The sequence below is a fragment of the Catharus ustulatus genome, chromosome 31 (genome assembly GCF_009819885.2).
Source record: "Catharus ustulatus isolate bCatUst1 chromosome 31, bCatUst1.pri.v2, whole genome shotgun sequence".
Classification (NCBI taxonomy): Eukaryota; Metazoa; Chordata; class Aves; order Passeriformes; family Turdidae; genus Catharus; species Catharus ustulatus.
Window position 1 is genome coordinate 3,442,869 of NC_046251.1, and position 20,556 is coordinate 3,463,424.

General features: G+C 58.2%; 2 protein-coding genes across 2 annotated transcripts; both read right to left on the reverse strand.

Annotated features, from left to right (window-relative positions):
- Positions 1–989: 989 nt before the first annotated feature.
- Positions 990–5,758, reverse strand: LOC117008983 (keratin, type II cytoskeletal 4-like). The gene is made up of 9 exons (XM_033083127.1): positions 5,240–5,758; positions 4,331–4,545; positions 3,243–3,303; positions 2,763–2,858; positions 2,506–2,670; positions 2,162–2,287; positions 1,583–1,803; positions 1,345–1,379; positions 990–1,243 (listed from the first exon to the last, which is right to left on the reverse strand). The coding sequence occupies exons 1-9, from the start codon at positions 5,756–5,758 to the stop codon at positions 990–992; spliced, it is 1,692 nt and encodes a 563-aa protein (XP_032939018.1).
- Positions 5,759–12,671: 6,913 nt separating this feature from the next.
- Positions 12,672–19,987, reverse strand: KRT8 (keratin 8). Its single transcript, XM_033083147.1, is given in 10 exon segments — positions 12,672–13,675; positions 13,677–13,780; positions 13,867–13,922; positions 14,866–15,086; positions 15,467–15,592; positions 17,171–17,335; positions 17,412–17,507; positions 17,592–17,652; positions 18,246–18,454; positions 19,210–19,987. Coding segments are annotated over 10 exon segments (1,461 nt in total). The 5' UTR covers positions 19,543–19,987; the 3' UTR covers positions 12,672–13,585.
- Positions 19,988–20,556: the final 569 nt, after the last annotated feature.

The window sequence follows — 20,556 nt, forward strand, 5'->3', positions numbered from 1 at the left end:
ACATCCTGCAGGACAGAGAGGAGGATCCAGGGGCTGCCTCTTTCTCTCTGCCAGGAGTGGGCTCATTCCCAGGGTGTCACCAAAGCCACCCCGACTGTGTCACTGTCACTCTGCACCCAACGTCCCTTCAGCCTCTCCAGTGAGACCCTCCTGCAAAACTCCCCACATTTTTGGAGACAGAGAGGGGTGAGAGGAGACCCGGTTGCACCTTCACCTGAGTTCCTTTAAATTCTGACTTCAAAGGGCAGGAGAAAGTCAGGAAATGTTTTCAGATCTCGTCAGAAGACAAGGCTTGTTACAACACGAAACTCTTTGGTCGGAGAGAAAACCACACCAGGTTTCTGCCTCTCATGTTTATTGGGGGATGGCACAAGCCAAGGAGAAAGACTTAAGCAAACACACACGATTGTTCCCATGGTCCCAAGGAAAAGGTGAACCCTGAGTAAAAATAAACATTTTACAACAGCCCAAGTGAAACTTGGCGGGGAGCAAAATAAAAGTCAGTTGGGAGAGAAACATCTTCAGCTGGGCCAAGGCACCAGAAGGAAATTCCTGTTTTGGAGCTTGAGCTGGGGCTGATGAGTGGCACTGATTAAAGCTGCACCACGGCTGGATCCAGCACAAGAGTTTGAGAGAAGCCAAGGCTCCTGCCTGTGGTTGGGCTCCTCTTGCTTGGAGGGTGCTGCTGCACAGGCTCATCCCAGCTGGGTTTGGGGCTCCCCGTGAATGGTGGGTCCTGCTCCCGAAGGAGACCTGGGCACCTTGATGTCCAGCCACTGGAGAGGAGCACAAGGGATTGAGCTGTTCTTGGCTGCCGTTGGGAATCTCAGTCCTTAGCAGGTGGATTTGGCCGTGTTTGTCTCCCAGCCACAGTTTGAGCGGTGTTTAAGGTGCCATCAGTGCTCACCACTCAGTGGTCACTGGGGGGTCATCGTGCAATTCGCTCCCTTTCTCCTCTGGGTGCCGGGGTTGGGGGGTTGATTCCTTTCCTATGCCCTGCGGCCAGCGGGGCCAGCGTTCTTCAGGAGGTTGCCAGATCCCCCCACCACCACCGAGTTGGATCCCCCACCCAGGGAGCCAAATCCACTCCCGGCACCAAATCCACCCCCTCCCAGGCTGAAGCATAAACCAGCACCGCCCGTGCTGCAGCTGCCTTTCCCGCTTCCAAAGCCAATTCCTCCTCCTCCAAGGCACAATCCACTGCCGTATCCACCTCCCACGGAGCTGCTGCCGCCCACCACGGCTGCAGAGAGGAACAAAAGGCACCAGGTTACCTCTGATGCCACCAAGAAGTTTGGGAGCACCAATCCCAGCCTGCCACCCTCCCGTGGGAACAGTACTTACAGATGCTGACGGAGCTCTGGCACTCTCCAGACATCCTGCAAGGAAAAGGGATGGAGTGTGAGATCCAGAGCATCTGGAGTGGTCCAGCTCCATGAAGTCAGGGTTGGTCCTCTGGCCTAGCACAGGACCATGGTCCCTGGCTCATGACACCACCATTAATGTTTTGTGAAGATGATGGTACACACTTTTCCCATTGATCGATCAGGATACATTGGAATTCTTGCTGTATCCCACTCACCTGCACTCCTCGCCCTCCAGCAGCTTCCTGTAGGTTGCAATCTCCACATCCAGGGCTAATTTGACGTTCATGAGCTCCTGGTATTCCCGGAGCTGTCGGGCCATGTCAGCCTTGGCTTTTTGCAGAGCTGTCTCCAGCTCGGTCAGTTTGTCCCTGGCATCCTTGAGAGCCACCTCCCCGCGCTGCTCTGCATCCGCAATTGACGTCTGAACAGTCTCACACTGGAGGGCAAGACACGGGCGGGATGAGTGGGGTGGGGGCAGCCGGGGAGAGATGAAACCACGATCCCAGAGCAGAGAAACATGTAATGGTTTGGGATGGACAGGAACTTAAAGATGATCTGGGGCATGAGGAGGGACACTTTCCACTACCCCAGGTTGCTCCAAGCCACATCCTACCTGGCCTTGGACCCTTCCATGGATAACTTCTCTGGGCAACACGTGCCAGACCCACTCAGGCTCAGCTATTCCCAGGTCCCTCCATGCCCAATAATTCCCACCACACTTATTTCCCTTCAGGGAAGCTCTAATGGGCATGACCAAGAGGTCGTCCCCATTGCTCAAAAAACATAACCCCCACCTGCTTCTTCACACTCTCGATCTCAGCCCGTATCCTCTGGATCATGCGGTTGAGCTCCGAGATCTCCATCTTGGTGTCCTTGAGGCTGTCCCCGTGCTTGCCCGCGGTTGCCTGCAGCTCCTCGTACTGGTGGGGTGAAGCAGGAAGAGCACGTTGAGTCCATTGTGGCCTCAGCTGCTCCCGCACCATCGCAGGGAAGCCAAGGAGAGCACGTCTGGGCCAGGTCCACTCTGGGTGGACCAGCACCAGCAGCATTCCAGATCTTGTCATGGTTTGAGCTGCTACCAGCAGTTCTTCCACCCCCTTGGACACTGGAGAGCCCCAGCAGCAGGTGCCACCCTCACCTTGCAGCGGTACCAGGACTCAGCCTCCAGCCGGCTGCGGTTGGCGATCTCCTCGTACTGCGCCTTCACCTCGGCGATGATGCTGTTGAGGTCCAGGTTCCGGTTGTTGTCCATGGACAGCACCACTGAGGTGTCGGACACAGTCTTCTGCATCTGGGACAGCTCCTGCAGGTGATCCCCAATCCAGATTTAGCCTTTCCAGAGCTTCCTTATGGTGCCACAACCCTCCCCTACCCCGGTGTCCCCAGAGCACTCACTGCCTCATAAAGACACTTGAGGAAGTTGATCTCATCCGACAGAGAATCCAATTTTCCCTGGAGTTCCACCTTGGTCATGTAGGCTGCATCCACATCCTGCAGCAGAAATGGGATGAGAAAGCCTGCCTGGCACACACCAGTTCATCTAAAATTTCATGGAAGGGTCTGGATTGGAAGGGACTTTAAATGCAATTCTATCTCCTTCCATGGGCAGGGACACCTTCCACTGTCCCAGGCTGCTCCAAGCCCCCTCCAACCTGCCCTTGGACACTTCCAGGGATGAGGCAGCCACAGCTTCTCTTGGAAATCCATTTCAGGGCCTCCCCACCCTCACAGGGAGGAATTTCTTTTCAATGTCCCATCCATCCCTGCCCTCTGGCAATGGGAAGCCATTCCCTGTGTCCTGTCCCTCCAGACCATTGTCCAAAGTCCCTCTCCAGCTCTCCTGGAGTCCCTTTAGATAAAGAAAAACGACTTCACCTTCTTCAGGAGCACAAAATCATTCTCAGCTGCTGTCCTTTTGTTTATCTCCTCCTCGTACCTGTGGATGGGAAGGAGGGAGATGGAATCTGGCTGCTTGTTTTGGCTCCGGCTCAGGCTAATGAACATTGTTGGCCTCAGACTCATAAACTCGGCAAAAATAGATCTGCCACGAGGGAGATTTATGGACAGGGAATTGCACTTCGCCTTTCAGGACAAGCCCTGGCTCCTGCATCTCCAGTGCCTGGGTGAGGAAAGCCTGGAAAGAGGAATTCTGGCTCTGCTGAAGTGAATCCTGGTGTTCCTTCCATGAGATCCAAACACCTGCAGCCCCTCTGGTATCTCCTGACTTGGGACTCACAGGGAGTTCAGCTCCCAGCCCTGCATAGGACACCCCAGAATCCCAAATGGACCCAAATTTTCCAGATGCATTCCTCCAAATATAAAGTCAGTTTTCACCCAACAATCTCTGGTTGATCCCAGGCTTATGGATTCCAGTGATTCCCAGACTTCCTTGCCCAGTATCTTTTGTAATTCCTCAAGTGGATTAATTTCTCCAGTCTTTGTTGTACTTTTTCCAACTGGACACATTCTATGTTCTTACTTTTAGACTAAAATTAATTATATATTATGATAAATAAGAAAAATAATTTTTCTTTTTCCTTTCTTCTTTTTTTACTTCATGTCAACCTTCCACAGAAATCCTCAAATCCTGAATGATATTAAGTGAAGGAATTGTGAGGAAATCCACAAGGAAATTAGAGTTGGGTTTAGCACCTGATTAATTCATTAATGTCACTGATTCTTAAGGAATTCCTTCTTGAGGAAGACAAAGAGTGGAGGATCCTCCATCAAGAAGAAGAACAATTCTAGCAATATATTGAGAAAATCTGAGAAAAGTTGAGAAATACCTTGAAAAAGCACCACTTTTCATCCAAACTCACTTTCCCCAAAACATGCTATGCTTTCTAACCATCAGGAAAAAAAATCAGTATTGAAAATTATTATCAATATTTCTTTTCTTTTTGGTTGCTTGAAGTGAGTTTTTCTCCCTGTTCATTCATCACCAGACATCCCAAACAACCTACTTTGTCTTGAAGTCCTCCACCATGTCCTGGAAGCTCTTCAGCTCTGTCTCCAGCTGGAGCTTCTCACTGGAGAGACCATCCAGTTGCTTCCTGAGCCCACTGATGTAGGTCTCAAAGAAGGGGTCCAGGTTCCTGCCCCCCGTTGGACCAGCCTGCTGCTGCAGCAGCTCCCACTTGGTCTCCAGGACTCGGTTCTGCTGCTCCAGGAACCGGACCTAAACAGGTGGGGAAAGAGAAATTCTTCCTTCAAAACCCCATCTTTTTATTGATTTTTTCCCCATGTGTTTTCTGTATTTTATTCCCATTTAATTTGTGATGACTGCCCAATCCCACAGGACAGGTAGGAGCACAGTGGATGGGGTGAGTGGGCAGAAGGGGTCACGACCCTTCCCAATTTTGGAGATTCTAAACAGGAGAAACACAACAAGCTCCATGGGTTTGGCACTTTCTTGTTCAATATAGCCAAAAAAGTCACAACATCTTCAAAATAGACCAAAATATCCAAAAAGTCCAACCATCTCCTTAAAAATAGCCTAACTCACTATATATCCCGTCTTCTCCTCAAGAATAGCCCAAAACACTCCAAATCACAACATCTCCTTTAAAATATTCCCAAAAAAATCCCACCTTCTTTTAAATAGCCCAAATCTCACAAAATCACATATTCTTTTAAAAGCCTAAAGCACCCAAAATCCCATTAAAATAGCCCCAAACACCCCAAAAATTTCACCTTGTCCTTCAAAGTAGCCTAATGCTCCCCATAAAATAGCCCATTTTCCCCTCAAAAACAGCCCCAAATACCTTCAGTTTATGGAGATTTGGGAACTCCCAGATCTGGGTGCCCCTGGATGAACATCTCCAGTCATTCCCACCCTCCAGAGACAGTCCCAGAGTGAAGCCCCTCCAAACCTTGTCGATGAAGGAGGCAAATTTGTCGTTGAGCTTCTTGATCTCCTCCCGCTCCTGTGTCCGAACCTTCTGGATCTCGGGGTCAATCTCCAGGTTGAGGGGGGCCAGCAGGCTCTGGTTGATGGTCACCTCCCTGATGCCACCCGGGGGGCACGGGGGGAAGCCCTGGCCCCCCACTCCCCCATCAAATCCTCCACCAAAGCCACCGAAGCCACCGCCGAGGCCTCCACCAAAGCACCCTGCACCGAAGCCACCCCCAAGTCCTGCTCCAGCCCCAAAGCCGAAGCCTCCTTGGCCACCAAATCCTCTGCAGGCACCACCAGCCCCCCCAAATCCTCCCAGGGAGGTGCTTTTAGTGCCCCCCAGGGAATAGAGGCTCCTGCTGCTGAAGCCGCCAGCGCCGCCGGATCCTCGGCATCCTCCGCGGGGCCCGGAGCCGAATGTGACCTTGTTCTTGCCCCCAAAACACACAGAGCTGGAGCTGAACCCCTTGCCAAGAGCACAGGACTGGCGAGACATGGTGGAGGGTCCACAAAATTCTGAGCAGAGGGCTGAGGCTGGAGCTTGGGAAGCAAGAGGAGCCAGGTGCTGTGGGAGCTGCTGCTGGGTCTCCCCTTTTTATGGGCGCAGGGAGTTGGTCGGTGCCAGGGGGAGTGGACATGTCATTTTTGGGGGGTTGTTTCTTTCTCTTCATTGTTTTCAGGTTTGGAAGGACGCCCTCCTCACTTTGCCACAACCATGACCTGCCTGCAAACACTCCCCAGAGAGCAAAGGAAAACAAAAGTATTGTTGGTGTTGGAGCCAAACTCCAACTCAAATTCCCTGGGCTGACACCCATCACAAAGCCCCGTGAACTTTCTGATGTGTCATGCCCTCAAGGGAAACCCTTGTTTTAGCTAAATCTGTCATTTTCGGCCTGACAACAGGGGCTGGGTTCACTGAATTCCAACAAAAACCCAGGCTCCCAGGCACACCCTCAGATGCACTCCGTTTCAACCTCCTGCTCCGTGGAGAGGTGACGTGGGCTGTCCAAAGTGTTTCACAACTGGGAGCATTAGTGTTTGGCAGGGCTTTAAAACTACTTTTATGTCAATAAAGATGGTTTTAAAACCTTCTTAAACCTTCTGAAAGGATTTTGAAGTCATTCTGGATTCCTCTGAGTGATAGGTTGAGCTGGGTGGGACACACTGGGATTTGCAGAGACTAAAATATCTCAATTTATCTGTGTTGCGCAACACCCCAGCAGGGTCAAGGCTGTTTCCTGCCCCACAATTTAGGAGGATGACATCCCTCCTCTGAGAAATCTTCCAGGGATTTTGGGATGTTTCCTGAGAGTCCTTGTGGGTCTCCAGTCCCTCCACAGCATGTGGTACTCAGCAAAGCCACTCTCAGCCTACCCCGTTGTTAAAACAGCGCAATTTAATTGCTTAATTGCTTTAAATTTCTATTCAAATGAGGTGTTGAGCTGCCTCCACTGAGGATCCACCGTTAAAACAAATAAAAAGTCCCAAAACTTCCCCCCAGCCTCACACTGCCAATAAAATCCAGCTCTGGATTATACCGTTCATTGGGAGAGGTTTGTTGAACCAGTTTCAGCTCTGAGACTGTTCACCCCCGGCTTTTTTTTTTTCACTGAAAATATGTAAATCTAGGTCTGGGTGCACGTCCCGGTGTTTCCTCCTGAATCTCATCGGGAATTCCTGAATCTCCAGGATGTTCAGCCCCAGGGGACTTGCAGTGCAGGGAACAGGGAAGCTGATGCTCCCTTTGGACAATGCGCGTCCTGCGCACCCCAACCCCACCTGGAAACCCTCTCCCACCCTCCGGGCTTCCCCACTTTTCCAGCTGGAGAAGAGAAGCGGCTTGAACAGAGGGAGGAGGCGGCGGCGGCATCTCCTGACCTTACGCAACCGGCAGATCTGCCCCAAAACCGAATGAACCTGTTGGAGCTGGGGCGGAGAGCATTCCTGCCAGGAGTTCCCAGGGTGGCTCCAGCAGCAGCTCCTGGCCCCGCCGCTGGCCCGCAGCCAGCCCGGCACTTGCCCAAGCAGCTGCTGGGCCAGCAGAGCCCTGGCCCGCCCTGCGACACGGGGTCGGTCCCAAATCCCTCCTGAGCTCCAAGGTGGAGCATCCCGGATGCTCCAGCGCTTGCCGAGATAGGAATGCATCAGGAGCAAAGCCGAGGGCCCAAGGGTGGCCACTGTCACCCAGTCAGTGCTGGCCACAATCACCCATCCTGTGCTAGGCAACGTCACCACCCAACACTGGCCACCACCCCCCACCCAACACATTGTCACCCACTCACCCTGACATGGAGGGCCATCCTCCACTCAGAGCTGGCCACCATCTTCTGCTCGCTCTTGGTCACCGTCACCCACCCAACACTGGCCACCATCACCCATCCAGCAGCCCAAGATCCCACTGGATCCCACTGCTTCCCCCTGTATCCCACGGGAGAAGGGACCACCAGCATGGATGGCCAGCAGTCCCAACCAGGGAAATGTGCAGCGGAACCAGAGCCCAAATCCAGCCCATTTCAGCCCAAAACTGTGCTGGGACTGGGTTCAACTGGGAAAACATCAGATCCGGAAACTCCTGGCTGCTCCTTTGGCAGCTGCCGACCCGGGAAATTGCAGGGCTGGGAGCGGGAATGGTGACAGCTGGAACAACAAGGTGGGTCCCGGGAGATCAAAGCAGGTGTTGCAGAAGAGGGGCGGTACCCTGGGACTGCCCCAGGATCCATGGCAGGAGCCCAGAGCTCATGGCACCCCCGTCCCAGCACTCACAACCCCCCAGGAGCAGGCTGGCTCTCGTTACTGTTGTGATGCCATCAGTGCCACCTCTCCTGCTGTCCCCCTGCCCAGGGATGGGACCCTGCATCGTGCCCAGGCACGAGGAAAGCTCATCCCAGCCCCAGCCCTGGGAAACACCCCAGGGAATGAGGATTAGGGATCATCAGGGAGGTAGCCCCAGGAAGGAGCACCAACTTGGACTTGACAGCCCCTGCAGGATCCCCACGAGGGGCTGAGGACCCTTCTGGGGGTCACAGGGTAGGGCTGACCCTGCGGGAGCCACAGGAATCCACGTGAATATCCCATGGGAATAACAACCCACTGGACACCCCGGTCCCCCTGTTTCTTCCCTCGTGGGGGGCAAACAAGGACAGCAAAATGGGGTGAATTCAGTGTTAAAAGGGTCAGGTGCGTGCTTAAGGTGGAGAGGATCCCATGTTTTTGAGGGAAAACCATGGGGATTGAGGGGCTCCCAGCTGCAGCATCACCCCCTCCCCAGATTCCTGGGAGTGGGAAACAGCTGGGCTGCCCCCAGGGCATCCCTGCATCCCTCCCTCCCAATCCCTTGGGATCCCAAATCCAGAACACCCTCTAAAGAGCTGCAGTGTGCCCCAGAGCCCAACCAGGCCCTCAAAATCAAGACCACACCTCAAGCCACCCCAGCCCCCCTTCCCGGGGGCTCCCCGACTCCCGGGCCCACTCCACACCTCGCCCCCATTAAAAAGGCAGCACCGACCCCAAATGGGGTCTGGGGGCGCAGAGTCTCAGGGGGTTGTGGGGATGTTCAGGAGCCAGGAGAGGTTTGGGGTGCTGGGAGGGGAGGAGTGCAGGGGTGTGCGTGTGAAAGTATCAAGAGTTTGGGCGGCTCCTCCCGACGCTAATTACAGGAGTTAATTGCCCCGGCAGGCCCTGGCTTGTCACTGCACCCCAAAACCCCACCCAGGTGGCTGCAAAGGGACCAGCCCCCAATACGGGGCAGAGACCCCCCATAAACAGCCTGGACACGTCTATGTGAGGAGGTGCCCACCTGAGCAGCTGAATTTTGAGGGTCCCTTCCATGGGGAGCTGGGTTTTGGGGTTAAAGAGCCCATTCAGGAGGTGGATTTGGGGGGTCTGAGCTTGGACAGACCCTCTGTGGTGGAAATGGGGGTTCAGGCTCCCTAGCAGGGAAAATCTGGGGGGACACCAACACCCAAGTCCCCTGGACTTGACCTCACCCTCGGACACAGGGGGACTCCTGCAGGGCAGGGGCTCCCCTATTTCTTCCATCACCCCTCATGAGGCCCCAGCAACTCCCCAATGGTTCAGCACCCCCAAACCTCTCACCCCACGCCCCCAGTCCCAAGAGGATCCCATCCCCAGACACTCCCATTTCCCCCAGCACCCCAAACCCCTCAGTCTGCCCCCAAAAGGGACCCAAAGGGACCCCAGTGTCCGCATCTCCCCTCCCACCTCTCTCCCAATGTCCCAAAAGGCTCAGAGCTCAAACCCTCGGGCCCTCGGGAAGGGGCCCCAGCAGGCAGGTGAGTCACGGCCCCACCCCTGGGGTGAGCTGGGTCAGGTCTCAGCCTGCACCCCCAGCCCTGGGGGAGCCCCGAGGTCCCGGGCATGAACCCCCAGAGCGGGTTCGGGGTCATATCCTGCGAGGGGGAGTGCTCGCCGGAATGTCCCTGAGTCTCAGTTTCCCTCCCCAGGCACCACCAGCACCCGCAGCTCCATCCTGGGAGGTTTGGGTGATGGGGGGAATAAACCCAAAATCCCCCAGGACCCTTTGGGTGCCCCGGGACCCCCGAGATCCCCCTGCAATGTCCCAGCGCGGTGGGAAGAGATCCCCTGCCCCCGCAGACCCCCCCCCCCCTAATTTGGGGTCCCCCTTCATGCAGAGGGGGATGAAGCGAGCAGGGGGTGCTGGCACTGAAGGGGTTATGGGAGGAGGCTCCTCTCCCACTCCAGACGTCACTGAGGGTGGCACGAGGGGACATCCCGGGGAGGCCCCACCGAGCTCCCCCCACAAACAATCCCTTCCTCAGTTTCCCTGCAGGGTCTCCGCGATTCCCAATTTCCAACCAGGGGGGTCCGTGGGGCTCAACCCCCCCAAACCGCGGCCCCCCCGGAATCACCCAGATCCCTCCAGGCTCCCGCAGCCAAACCCCTGAGCCCCCAGCTCCCACATCCCCCCAACCCCCAAGAGCCCCCCCATCTACGTCTAGCCCACCACAGACACCCCCAGACCCCCCCACAGACCCCAACACTCAAACCGCTCCAGACATCCCCAAACTCACCCCCTGACCCCCCCAGGAACCTCCAGATCCAACCCCAGACCCCACTCCCGACCCCCCCAAACCCATCAGATCCCCCCAGCCCCCAAATTCTCCGTGGAGCCGGGCCCGGGAGGGGACCCCCCATTCCCCATTCATCCTCCCAAGACCGTGGGGCTCCCAAATCCCGCCCCCCCCACGGGTCCATTCCCGCTCCTCTGCCGCCCTCCAGCGTCCGCGAACCCCAAAACCAGCGGGGCGGGAGGGCTCTGAAGGGCTGGGGGAAAGCTCGGGGGGTCCTCAAACCCCTCCCTCTCAAAGAACCCTGTAATCCCCCAAAGCAGCCCCCGCCCCCCCAGAAAGCAGGGGGGGACCCCGGGGAGACCCCCCCAAAATAGGGGAGACTGGGGGGGAGATGAAATGAGGGGACAGAAAAGGGAGCGCAGGGAGGTGACCCCGATTTAACCCTCCCGCTGATGCCACCCCCTTAAGTGAGGGCTGAGACATCCCCCGACCAGGCACCCCCCTTTACCCCAAAGGCCCCCCAAAAACTCAGCCTCCCCCCACCCCCGGATCTCAGGGCCCCCCGAGGAGCTCAGGGACTCCCCAGAATTTGGGGAGGCTGGCGGGGGGTCTAAGGGAGCCCTTCCCAGCTTTGGGATCCTCCCCCCACCCCCCGCAAATCTGGGAAAGCTCCCCAAAACTCCCGGGGTGCGAACTGTGGAGACCTGAGGGCTCCGAGTACCGTGGGACTGCAGGCTCTCCCCCACTCCTTAATTAAGTGAATTAATTAATTAATCCTCTCCCAGCACTAATAAGGGGCACCACGTGCCCACCCGTGGATGGAACTGGGGGGGACACCCCAAAACCTGCCACACCTCCCGACCCTGTGGACATTCCCAGCCCCCCAACCCACGGAGGGACCCCCAAATCTGCTCTCACCCCCCCCAACCCACGGAGGGACCCCCAAATCTGCTCTCGCCCCCCTCCCCCAGCCCCGTCCGTGGCCCCGCTGGTTGATGATTAACAGGACAAAGTCCGCTGTGAGCATCGATTTTGGGGTCAGTGCACCAAGGGTCCTCTCCACCCCTGGGGACCTCCAGGACAGCTCTGAGCACCCAAATCTCTATCACCGCTAGCCCAAACACCAAAAGGCACAACCCCGACACCCCCAAACCCACTGGGGGCAGCGGGACCCCCAAACCAGGTCGCTGTCCCTGCTGCTTCAAAGTGGGGGGACCCCAGAGGGCAGCCGGGGGTTTTTGGGTGCAGGAGCATCCCGAGAGCACAGGGCCCCACAGAGCCCCCCTGGAGGGACAGAGGCACCCCAAAACAGACTCTGGGACCACAAAGCAGATTCTTGCATCCCAAAAGTGGTCCTGACACCCCAAAACAGACCCTGCCATTTCAAAACAGATCCCAAATCAGACTCTGATGCCCACGCTGGGTGTCTGTACCCCCAAACAGATCCTCAGGTTCTGGAATTGGTTCTGGCACCCCAGAAGGGATCCAGGAACCCCAAAACAGACCCAGGCAGCCCGAGATGGGCCTGGAACCCCCTGAGGGAACCCCCTAAACAGACCCTGGCACTCAGGATGGGTCCTGGAACCCCAGAAGGGACCGTGGCACCCCAAAACGGATCCTGGCATCCTGGGATGGGTCCTGGCATGCAAAACAGGGATTGGAATCCTAAAACAAGTCCTGGCACCCCTGGAAGGGTTCTGATGCCCTAGGAGGGACCCTCACATGCCCAATCAGCTTCTGACAGCCCAGGATGGGTCCTGGCACCCCAAAATATCCCAAAACAGACCTGGGCACCTCAGCAGGTCACAGACACCCCAGGAGGGAGTCCTGGTAGTCCAAAACAAACCCAGGCACCCACAGATGGGTTCTGGCACCCCGACACAGACCTGGGCACCCCAAGATGGGTTCTGGCACCTGGGAGAGATCCAGGTAACCCAAAACAGGTATTGGCACCCTGGGATGGGTCCTGGCACCCCAAAACTGGTCCTGACACCCCAGAAAGGGAGCCAGGCACCCCAAGATTGATCCCAGCAGCCACAGATGGGTCTTGGCACTCTAAAATTCTTGGAGCCCCAAACAGACCCAGACACCCCTAAACTGATCTGGGAACACCAAAATTAGTCCCAGTCCCCCAAGAAAGATTCAGAAACCCCAAAACAGCCCCAGACAACCCGAGATGGATCCCACCACCTCCAGACTGATCTGAGCACCCCAAAGCACCCCAGGCAGCCTGGGATGAGCCCCAACATCCCAAACTGGGGCACACACCCCTCCACCCAGCAATTATCAACACACCCGAAGTTCCAAGGTTTTATTCCAGCAGCGAGCAGAGCCCCGGGGGAGGCCCAGACCCCCCAGTCCCCACCCCAGCCTGAAGGGGACAATGGGGGGTTGGAGCCCTCCGGGGGAGACTGGGGGGGCACTGGCTCAGGTTGTCAGTGGAGGGTGCCTGGTGTCCTGTGTGGAGCTGGGGACCCTCAGGGAAGGGGTCCAGGAAGGAGGGGGGACACACCAGGGAGGGGGGGCTCAGCAGGTCAGAACGTGGGGACCCCCACAGGAATGGGGGGACCCCTCCCAGGAAGGGAATGGGCTCAGCTGGCCTGGACAAGGGGTCCCTTCCCAAGAGCACCCCAGGACATGGACAGGAGCCCCCAGGGAAGGGGCTCAGGTGGCCTGGAACTGGGGGGACCCCCACGGGCAGGAAAGAGGGGACTTGGGGGGTTCAGAAGGTCAGGACATGGGGGTCCTGACCCCCCCATCCCAAAAATGGGGTTCAGTTTAGGAGGACATGGGGCAACACCCTGAGAAGGGGAGGCCCAGGGGCCTCAGCTGGGCTGGATGTGAGGGACCCTCCAGGACACAGAGAGACCCCCAGGAAAATGGGCGGGGGGGGGCTCAGCTGGCCTGGACTTTGGGGGATGTCCTGGGAAGGAAAGGGGGGCAGGGGGGCTCAGCAGGTCAGATCATGGACGTGCCCATCTTTCCAGGACATGGAGGGACATCTCAGGATGGAAAGGGGGGCTCAGCTGGGCTGGACATGGGGACCCCCTCTCAGGAAAGGAGGGACTTAGGGGGACACCCTGGGAGGGCAGGGAACATGGAGGGTCCCCCTGGGAAAGGGGGGAGTTGGTTTGTGGACATGGGGGATACCCCAGAAAGTGGGGCCCAGGGGGGCCTCAGCAGGTCAGGATTAAGGGTCTGCTCAAGAAAGAGGGGGACTCGGCTCAGCTGGCCAAGCCAAGGAATGGGGTCCCCCCCCCAGGAAAGGGGGTTCAGCTTTCCAGGACGTCGGAGGACTCGGACACGAGCTTCCCATCGCGGGTCTCGATCTTCTTGATGACGATGGCGCGGGATTTGGGGGGGGGCCGTGGCCTCAGGGGGTGGGGGGGGCACCGAGTACCCTGAGCTGACCATGGCCCCCCCAAACGCTCCCCCAAAACCCCCCCCAAAACCTCCCCCGAATCCACCTGTGGGGAAGAGGGAGCAGCTGTGAGGGGGGGTACATGGGGGGGCACCCAAAAATGGGGTGTTCCAGGGACCCTCCCAAACTCACCCAGGTACCCTGAGGTCTTGGTGTGGATGCTCAGGTTCTGCACAGCAGCCTCCAGCCTGGGGGAGTTTTGGGGGGGTCCCCCAAACAGGATCAGTGATGGAGGGGGGGATAAAGGACATGGTCTGGGGGGGAAATCTGGGCAGGGGGGTGTCCCCCTAAACAGGATCAGTGAAATCTGGGCAGGGGGGTGTCCCCTAAACAGGATCAGTGAAATCTGGGCAGGGGGGTGTCCCCTTAAACAGGATCAGTGAAATCTGGGCAGGGGGGTGTCCCCCTAAACAGGGTCAGTGAAATCTGGGCAGGGGGGTGTCCCCTTAAACAGGATCAGTGAAATCTGGGCAGGGGAGTGTCCCCCTAAACAGGATCAGTGAAATCTGGGCAGGGAGGTGTCCCCCTAAACAGGGTCAGTGACATTAAGGGACATGGACAAAGTGGGGCGGTTGGGAGGGTTCCCCAAACAAAGTATTTCTGGGGGCAGAGGAATAAGGGACATGGTCAAGTGGGGGGGGTTTGGGACATTCATGGAACACGAGACACAGGACATGGAAGGTCCATGGGATATGGGATGGAGGATATAGAATGGAGGATATGGGATATGGGATGGAGGATATGGGAGGTCCATGGGATATGGGATGTCCATGGGATATGGGAAGGAGGATATGGGATGTCCATGGGATATGGGATGGAGGATATGGGATGTCCATGGGATATGGGATGGAGGTTATGGGAGGTCCATGGGATATGGGATGGAGGATATGGGAGGTCCATGGGATATGGGGGATGGAATGGGGGATGCCCATGGACTATGGGATACCCGCAGGATGTGGGACATGGATTACAGGATGTTCATGGTATCCAGGATGAAGGGCATGGTACATGGGCTGGAGAATGGGACACCGGGTGTGAGCTATGGGTGCCCAGAGGTTATGGGATGTGGAATGCAGTATATGGGATGGGGGACACCTGTGGGATCTGGGATTTGGGATCAGGGCTTCCCACCTGCTCTCCTCGCCCTCCAGCAGCTTCCTGTAGGTCGCGATCTCGATGTCCAGGGCCAGCTTGACGTTCATGAGCTCCTGGTACTCGCGGAGCTGCCGGGCCAGGTCCTGCTTGGCCTGGGCCAGGGCCCCCTCCAGCCCCCCCAGCTTGGCCCGGGCGTCTCTCAGTGCCAGCTCCCCGCGCTCCTCGGCCTCTGCCACTGCTGCCTCCAGCCCAGAGCGCTGCAGGACGGGACAGTGAGCCCAGGATCCCCCCGGACCGGTGTCCCTGTGACATAACATCCCCAGCATCCCTCGCCCCCTCAGTGTCCCCATGTCCCAGTATTCCATGTCCTGTCATCCTCTGTGGTCCAGTGTCACTGTGTCCCAGTATTCCTCAGTCCCCAGTATCCCTCATATCTCACTATCCTTCACCCCTTTCTTCCCCCAGTATTCTCCACCCCCCAAAATCCGCCCATCTCTGAGTCATAACTCTCTCCTCCCATTTCCCAGATGAGATCCCAAGGGATCGTCAGGAATCCAGTTCCCAGGGGGTGCTGGGGGATGTGTGGGGGAGGGGAGGCAGTATCCCTCCAAATTTCCATCCAGGTTGGACCCCAAACCTGATTTTTCAGAGCCTCAATCTCTGCCTGGATGCGCTGGATCCGCCGGTTCAGCTCCTGGATCTGGCTGCGGGTCTGGCGCAGGTCGTCTCCCTGCTTCCCAGCTGCCGTCTTCAGCTCTTCATACTGGAGACACCAAACAGGGGGTGGGAATGTGGGGCATCCCCCAAACCCACCAGCACCCCAAAACTGGGAGGAAAAGGTTGGGATGTGGCCAAACTTGGAGGGGTAGTCCAGGGTGGGATGTGGTAGGTCCAGTTGGTTCTGGGGTCAGGATCTTGGGGGGATGGAGATGGAGGACCCCCCTTTTTCACAAGCACCCCAAAAATTGGGAGGGAAGAGCTGTGATGCAGTGGAGGCAGGAGGGATGCTCTAGCTCCAGTTGGAATTTGGTGGGTGCAGCTGCATTTGGAACTGGGATCTGGGGGAATGGAGATTGGAAGGACCCCTCTTTTTCCCCCAGCATCCCAAAATTTGGGACGGATGAGTTGTGATTTGCCTGTGTCAAGAAGGATGTTCCAACTGGGATCTGGGATCTCAGGAGGATGGAGATGAGGGGACCCTTCTCTTCCCCAGTACACCAAAACTGGGGAGGAAAGAGCTGGGATGTGGCCATGCCAGGAGGGATGATCCAGTTGGGATGATCCACTGGGATACCATGGGTTTGGAGTCAGGGTCTTGGTGGGATGGGGAGGGGGGAGCCTCACTTTTCCACCAGAACCTCAAAAATTCAGAGGAAAGAGCCAGGTTGCAGCAATGTTGGGAGGGATGATCCAGCTGGATGTGGTGGGTCCAGTTGGGCTTGAATCTGGGATCCCATTGGGATGAGGGCCCCCACTTTCCAGCAGCATCCCAAAATGGGGGATGAAAGAGCCTGGGAAGTTCTGGCACTGGGATCTGCACCAGGAATGGAGATGGGGGCCCCTCCCTGCCCCGCAGTGCCCCAGGGCTGGGATGAGCCCACGCTGGGGGGAACGCTCCAGGCTGGGATGTGGCAGCCAGAATTTCTCCCACGCAGCAGCCGCTCCCTCCAGGGCAGGGAGGAAGAGGAGGAGGAGGAGGAGGAAGTTTCTGTAAAGCAGGAAGAAGGAGGAGGATGGGGCAGGGAGGAGGAGGAAGATGCAACAAGGAAGAGGAGGAAGGTTCAGGGAACAGGGAGGAGGAGGACCAGGAGAAAGAAGGATTGAGGCACAGGGGGGAGGAGGACAGGGCAGGGAGGACGAGGACGAAGGCTTGGGAACAAGGAGTAGGATTGGGGAGCAAGGAAGAGGATTAAGGCTTGAGAAGGAGGGAGGAGGATGAAGGCTCAGGGCAGGAAGGGAGGAGAATTTGGAAGAAGGGAGAGGATGGGGCAGGGAGGAGGATGAAGGCTCAGGATGTGGTAGAGGAGGAGGAAGTTTTAGGGAGCAGGAAGGAGGAGGAAGTGCCAGGGAGGAGGAAAAAGGTGGGTCAGGGAGGAGGAGGAAGGCTCAGGGAGCAATGAAGAGGAAGGATGGGTGAGCAGGGAAGAGGATTAGGGCAGGCAGGTGGAGAAAGGGTTGGGCAGGGAGGAAGAAGAGAAGGATTAGGGAGAAGAGGAAGATGAAGGTTTGAGGAGCAGGCGGAGAGGAGGAGGACTGGGGGGTAAGCAAGGAGGAAGATGAAGGTTTGGGGAGCAGGGAGGAGGAGGAAGGTTTGCAGGGCAGCAGGGAGTGCTCTCCTGACCTTGACCTGGTAGAGGCCTTCAGCCTCAGCACGGCTACGGCCAGCGATGTCCTCGTACTGCGCGCGCACGTCCGCCAGCACCCCGGCCATGTCCAGCTGGCGGCTGTTGTCCATGGACACCACCACGGCCGTGTCCGACACCTGCGCCCGCAGCTCCTGCAGCTCCTGTGCACGGGTTGGTGCCTTTAGCAGGGGGGCTCCTCCCAAATCCAGGCACCCCAAACCCCGGGCACCCCCAAACCTCCTCATAGAGCTGCCGCAGGAAGTTTATCTCGTCCGTGAGGCTCTCCAGGCGTGATTCCAGCTCCACCTTGGACATGTAGGCTTCATCCACATCCTGTGGGAACGCCTCCAATGTCACCCCTCTGTTCCAGCATCCCAGGGACCCCCCAGCAGCCCCCTGGCCTCAGGGTCCCCCCACCTTTTTGAGCAGGACAAACTCGTTCTCCTTCTCTGTGCGGTGGTTGATCTCCTCCTCATACCTGGGCAGGGGACACAAGGATGGGGGGACAGGGGCACACAGAGAAATGGGGATGGGGGACATGGGGACAGGGGGAATGTGGGGATGGGAGTTAAGGGGATGTGGGCACTTGAGGATGGGGGACATGAGGACAGGGATACGGAGACAGCAGGGATGGGGACATGGCAACAGGGAGGATGTGGGTATTTGGGGACATTAGGACAGGGAGGGATATGAGGATGGGTGACACGGGAATATGGGGACAGGAGGATATAGGGACATAAGGGGACAAAGGGACAAGGCAATGGGAGGATGTGAGGACATAGAGATGACTTGGACCAGGGATGTGGGGACATGAGGATACAAGGAGACCCAGGGACACGGTGGGGACATCGAGGGCCAGGGGTACATAGGGCCGAGGGCACACGGGATGGGGACACAGGGCTATGTGGGGGAACACCTGGGGACACAGACACAGCCTTGAATTCCTCCAGGAGGCTGCAGGTGTGGCCTGGGTGGGGTCAGCAGCAGGTGCAGCCCCAGGGGGACTAAAGGGTGCTTTGGGGGGCTCTGGAGGGGTCTGGGGGGATTCAGGGGACACTCAGGGACACTGACTTGGCCTTGAACTCCTCGACGAGCCCCCTGACGTGGCCGAGCTCTGCGCGCAGCCGCTGCCGCTCCTGCCCGAGTCCCTCGAGCTGCCGCCGCAGGGTCCCTGCGTAGCCCTCTAGGAGCCCCCCCAGGCTGCTGCGGGGCGGGGGCTGAGCCCGCAGGAGCCCCCACTTGGTCTCCAGGAGCTTGTTCTGCTGCTCCAGGAACCGCACCTGGGGATGGGGAACGGCACCCCAAAACCAGCCAAAATCACACCTGGGGGAAGGGGGGTCAGGAGCACTCCCACAGCCCAGAATCACCCTAAAATCACCCACACCCCCAAGTTACCCCAAAATAACCCCCCCACACTAAAATCACCCCAAAATCGCTCCCACACCCCAAAATCACACTTGGGGGGAAAACAGGGTCAGGGGCACTCCCATACCTGAAAATCACCCCAAAATCACCTCCACCCCCAAATCACACCTGGGGGAAACGGGGGAAAGGGAGTCAGAACCCCAAAATTACCCCCAAATCACCCGTGGGAGAATGTTTTGGGCTGGAGGGGGCCATGAAATGGAAGGGTGGGGGCAGGTGGAGATTTGCAGTCCCGGGGCAAGCTGGAATGTCCTTGGGGGGGTCAGGAGGGGCTCAGGGTGTCCCTAAGGGGGGTCTCCGAGGATCTCAGGAGGTCCCCAGAGGTGCTTAGGAGCCCAGCTGATCCAGGGGAGTCCCTGAAGGGTACCTGGAAAGGTTTCTCAGTGTCCCCAGGGATACCAGGAGGTCCCCAGAGGTGGTCGGGATGTCGCAGCTAAGACTCAGAGGGTCCCAGAGAGGTCTCAATGTCCCCAAGGGTACAGGAAGTCCCCAAAGATGTTCAGGGGGTCCCAAGGAGGGTCTCAATATCCCCAGGTGTCCCAGGAGGTCCCAGGTGCCCCAGGAGGTCTCAGCATCCAGTCCACAGGGTGGTTCCCCCCCCCAGCCCCACCTTGTCGATGAAGGCGGCGAATTTATCGTTCAGGGTCTTGATCTGCTCCTTCTCCTCCCGGCGCAGCTCCTGCAGCTCGGGATCCACGGCCACGTCCAGCGGCGCCAGGAGGCTCCGGTTGATGGTGACGGCCGTGATGCCCCCGCCCGCCCCCGGGACCCACGAGGAGCCCCCGAGCCCCCCGGAGCCGCCACGGAGCCCCCCGTAGGGACCGAAGGCCGGGGCCGTGCTCATCCTCAGCGCCGGGCCGGCCGTGAAGGAGCGGGACGAGAAGGAACGGCCCGGCACGGCCGAGCTGCTCCGGAGCGGCTGCCGGGGAATGGACACCGACATCGGGAGCAGAGCAAAGGGGGAAAGAGGCTGGAGAGCTTGGGAAGTTCGGGAGGTGGGAGAGGAGGTCGGCTGGGATTGAGGAAGACTGGGAGGAGGTTGGGAGTTGGGAAAGGAGATAGGAGGGAGTTTGGAAAGAGGTTGGAAAGCGGGTGAAGAAGGTCAGGGGGTGTTGGAAGAGGGTTGGAAGAGGCTGAAGAGGCTGCAGGGAGGATGGAGAAGGTTAAAAGGAGGATGAGGAGATCGGAGGAAGTCTGGAAGAGGTTTGGAGAAGGTCCTCAGCTGAGCAGGATGAGGACGACTGGAGGAGGCTGAAGAGGCTCAGGAGGATGAGGACGGCTGGAGTAAGCTGGAAGAGCCCGGAGAAGGCTGAGCAGGAGAGGCCGAAGGCCGCGCTCGGGGCAGGGAGGCTCCGGCAGCCCCGGCAGGACCGGCCGGACGGGTCGGGGCACACGGGCCGGGCCGGGCGGAGCGGCCAGGCGGGTTCCGGGCGCGTTCCCGGTTTGGTTCTCGGGTTTACCCCAGAGCCGGGGGAGGAGAAGCGGGGGGAGGGACCGGAGCTTTAACCCCTTCGGGACGTGGGATCCGCGGGGATCGGGACGGGTGGGGGGCGCGGGGGTGCACTCACCCCAAAATGCGGGTCCCGGTGCTCTCCGCCCCCTCCGCGCCCCCTCCTGGAGGAGGAGACCCACCGAGTGTCCCCTGGGAGTGTCCCCAGCCGTGTCCCCGCCGTGTCCCCACACCTGGCTCTCCCAGTCTGAGTCCCTGACTCCACATCACCAAGTCTTGTCCACCCAGTCTGGGGCCCCGACCCCAATCCAGGTCTCTCCCAGTCTCAGTTCCCAGCCCCTGACCCAAGCCCACGTCCCCAGCTGGTCCCCCAGTCTGAGTCTCCGGACCAATGTCACCACCCTGTGTCCCCAGCACCACATTCCCAATCTGTGACTCCAAACTATTCCCCCAGCCCATGTCCCCAACCCCTGTCCCCCAATCTTTGTCCCTGCCCATGTCCCCATC

Excerpts from the sequence above, each read along its gene's own strand:
- LOC117008983 (XM_033083127.1), bottom strand. The coding sequence starts at position 5,758 with ATGTCTCGCCAGTCCTGTGCTCTTGGCAAGGGGTTCAGCTCCAGCTCT. Across the intron at positions 1,804-2,161 it reads TCGAGAGTGTGAAGAAGCAG|TGTGAGACTGTTCAGACGTC; the intron begins GTGGGGGTTATG and ends CTTGCCCTCCAG. Across the intron at positions 1,380-1,582 it reads CTGGAGGGCGAGGAGTGCAG|GATGTCTGGAGAGTGCCAGA; the intron begins GTGAGTGGGATA and ends TTTTCCTTGCAG.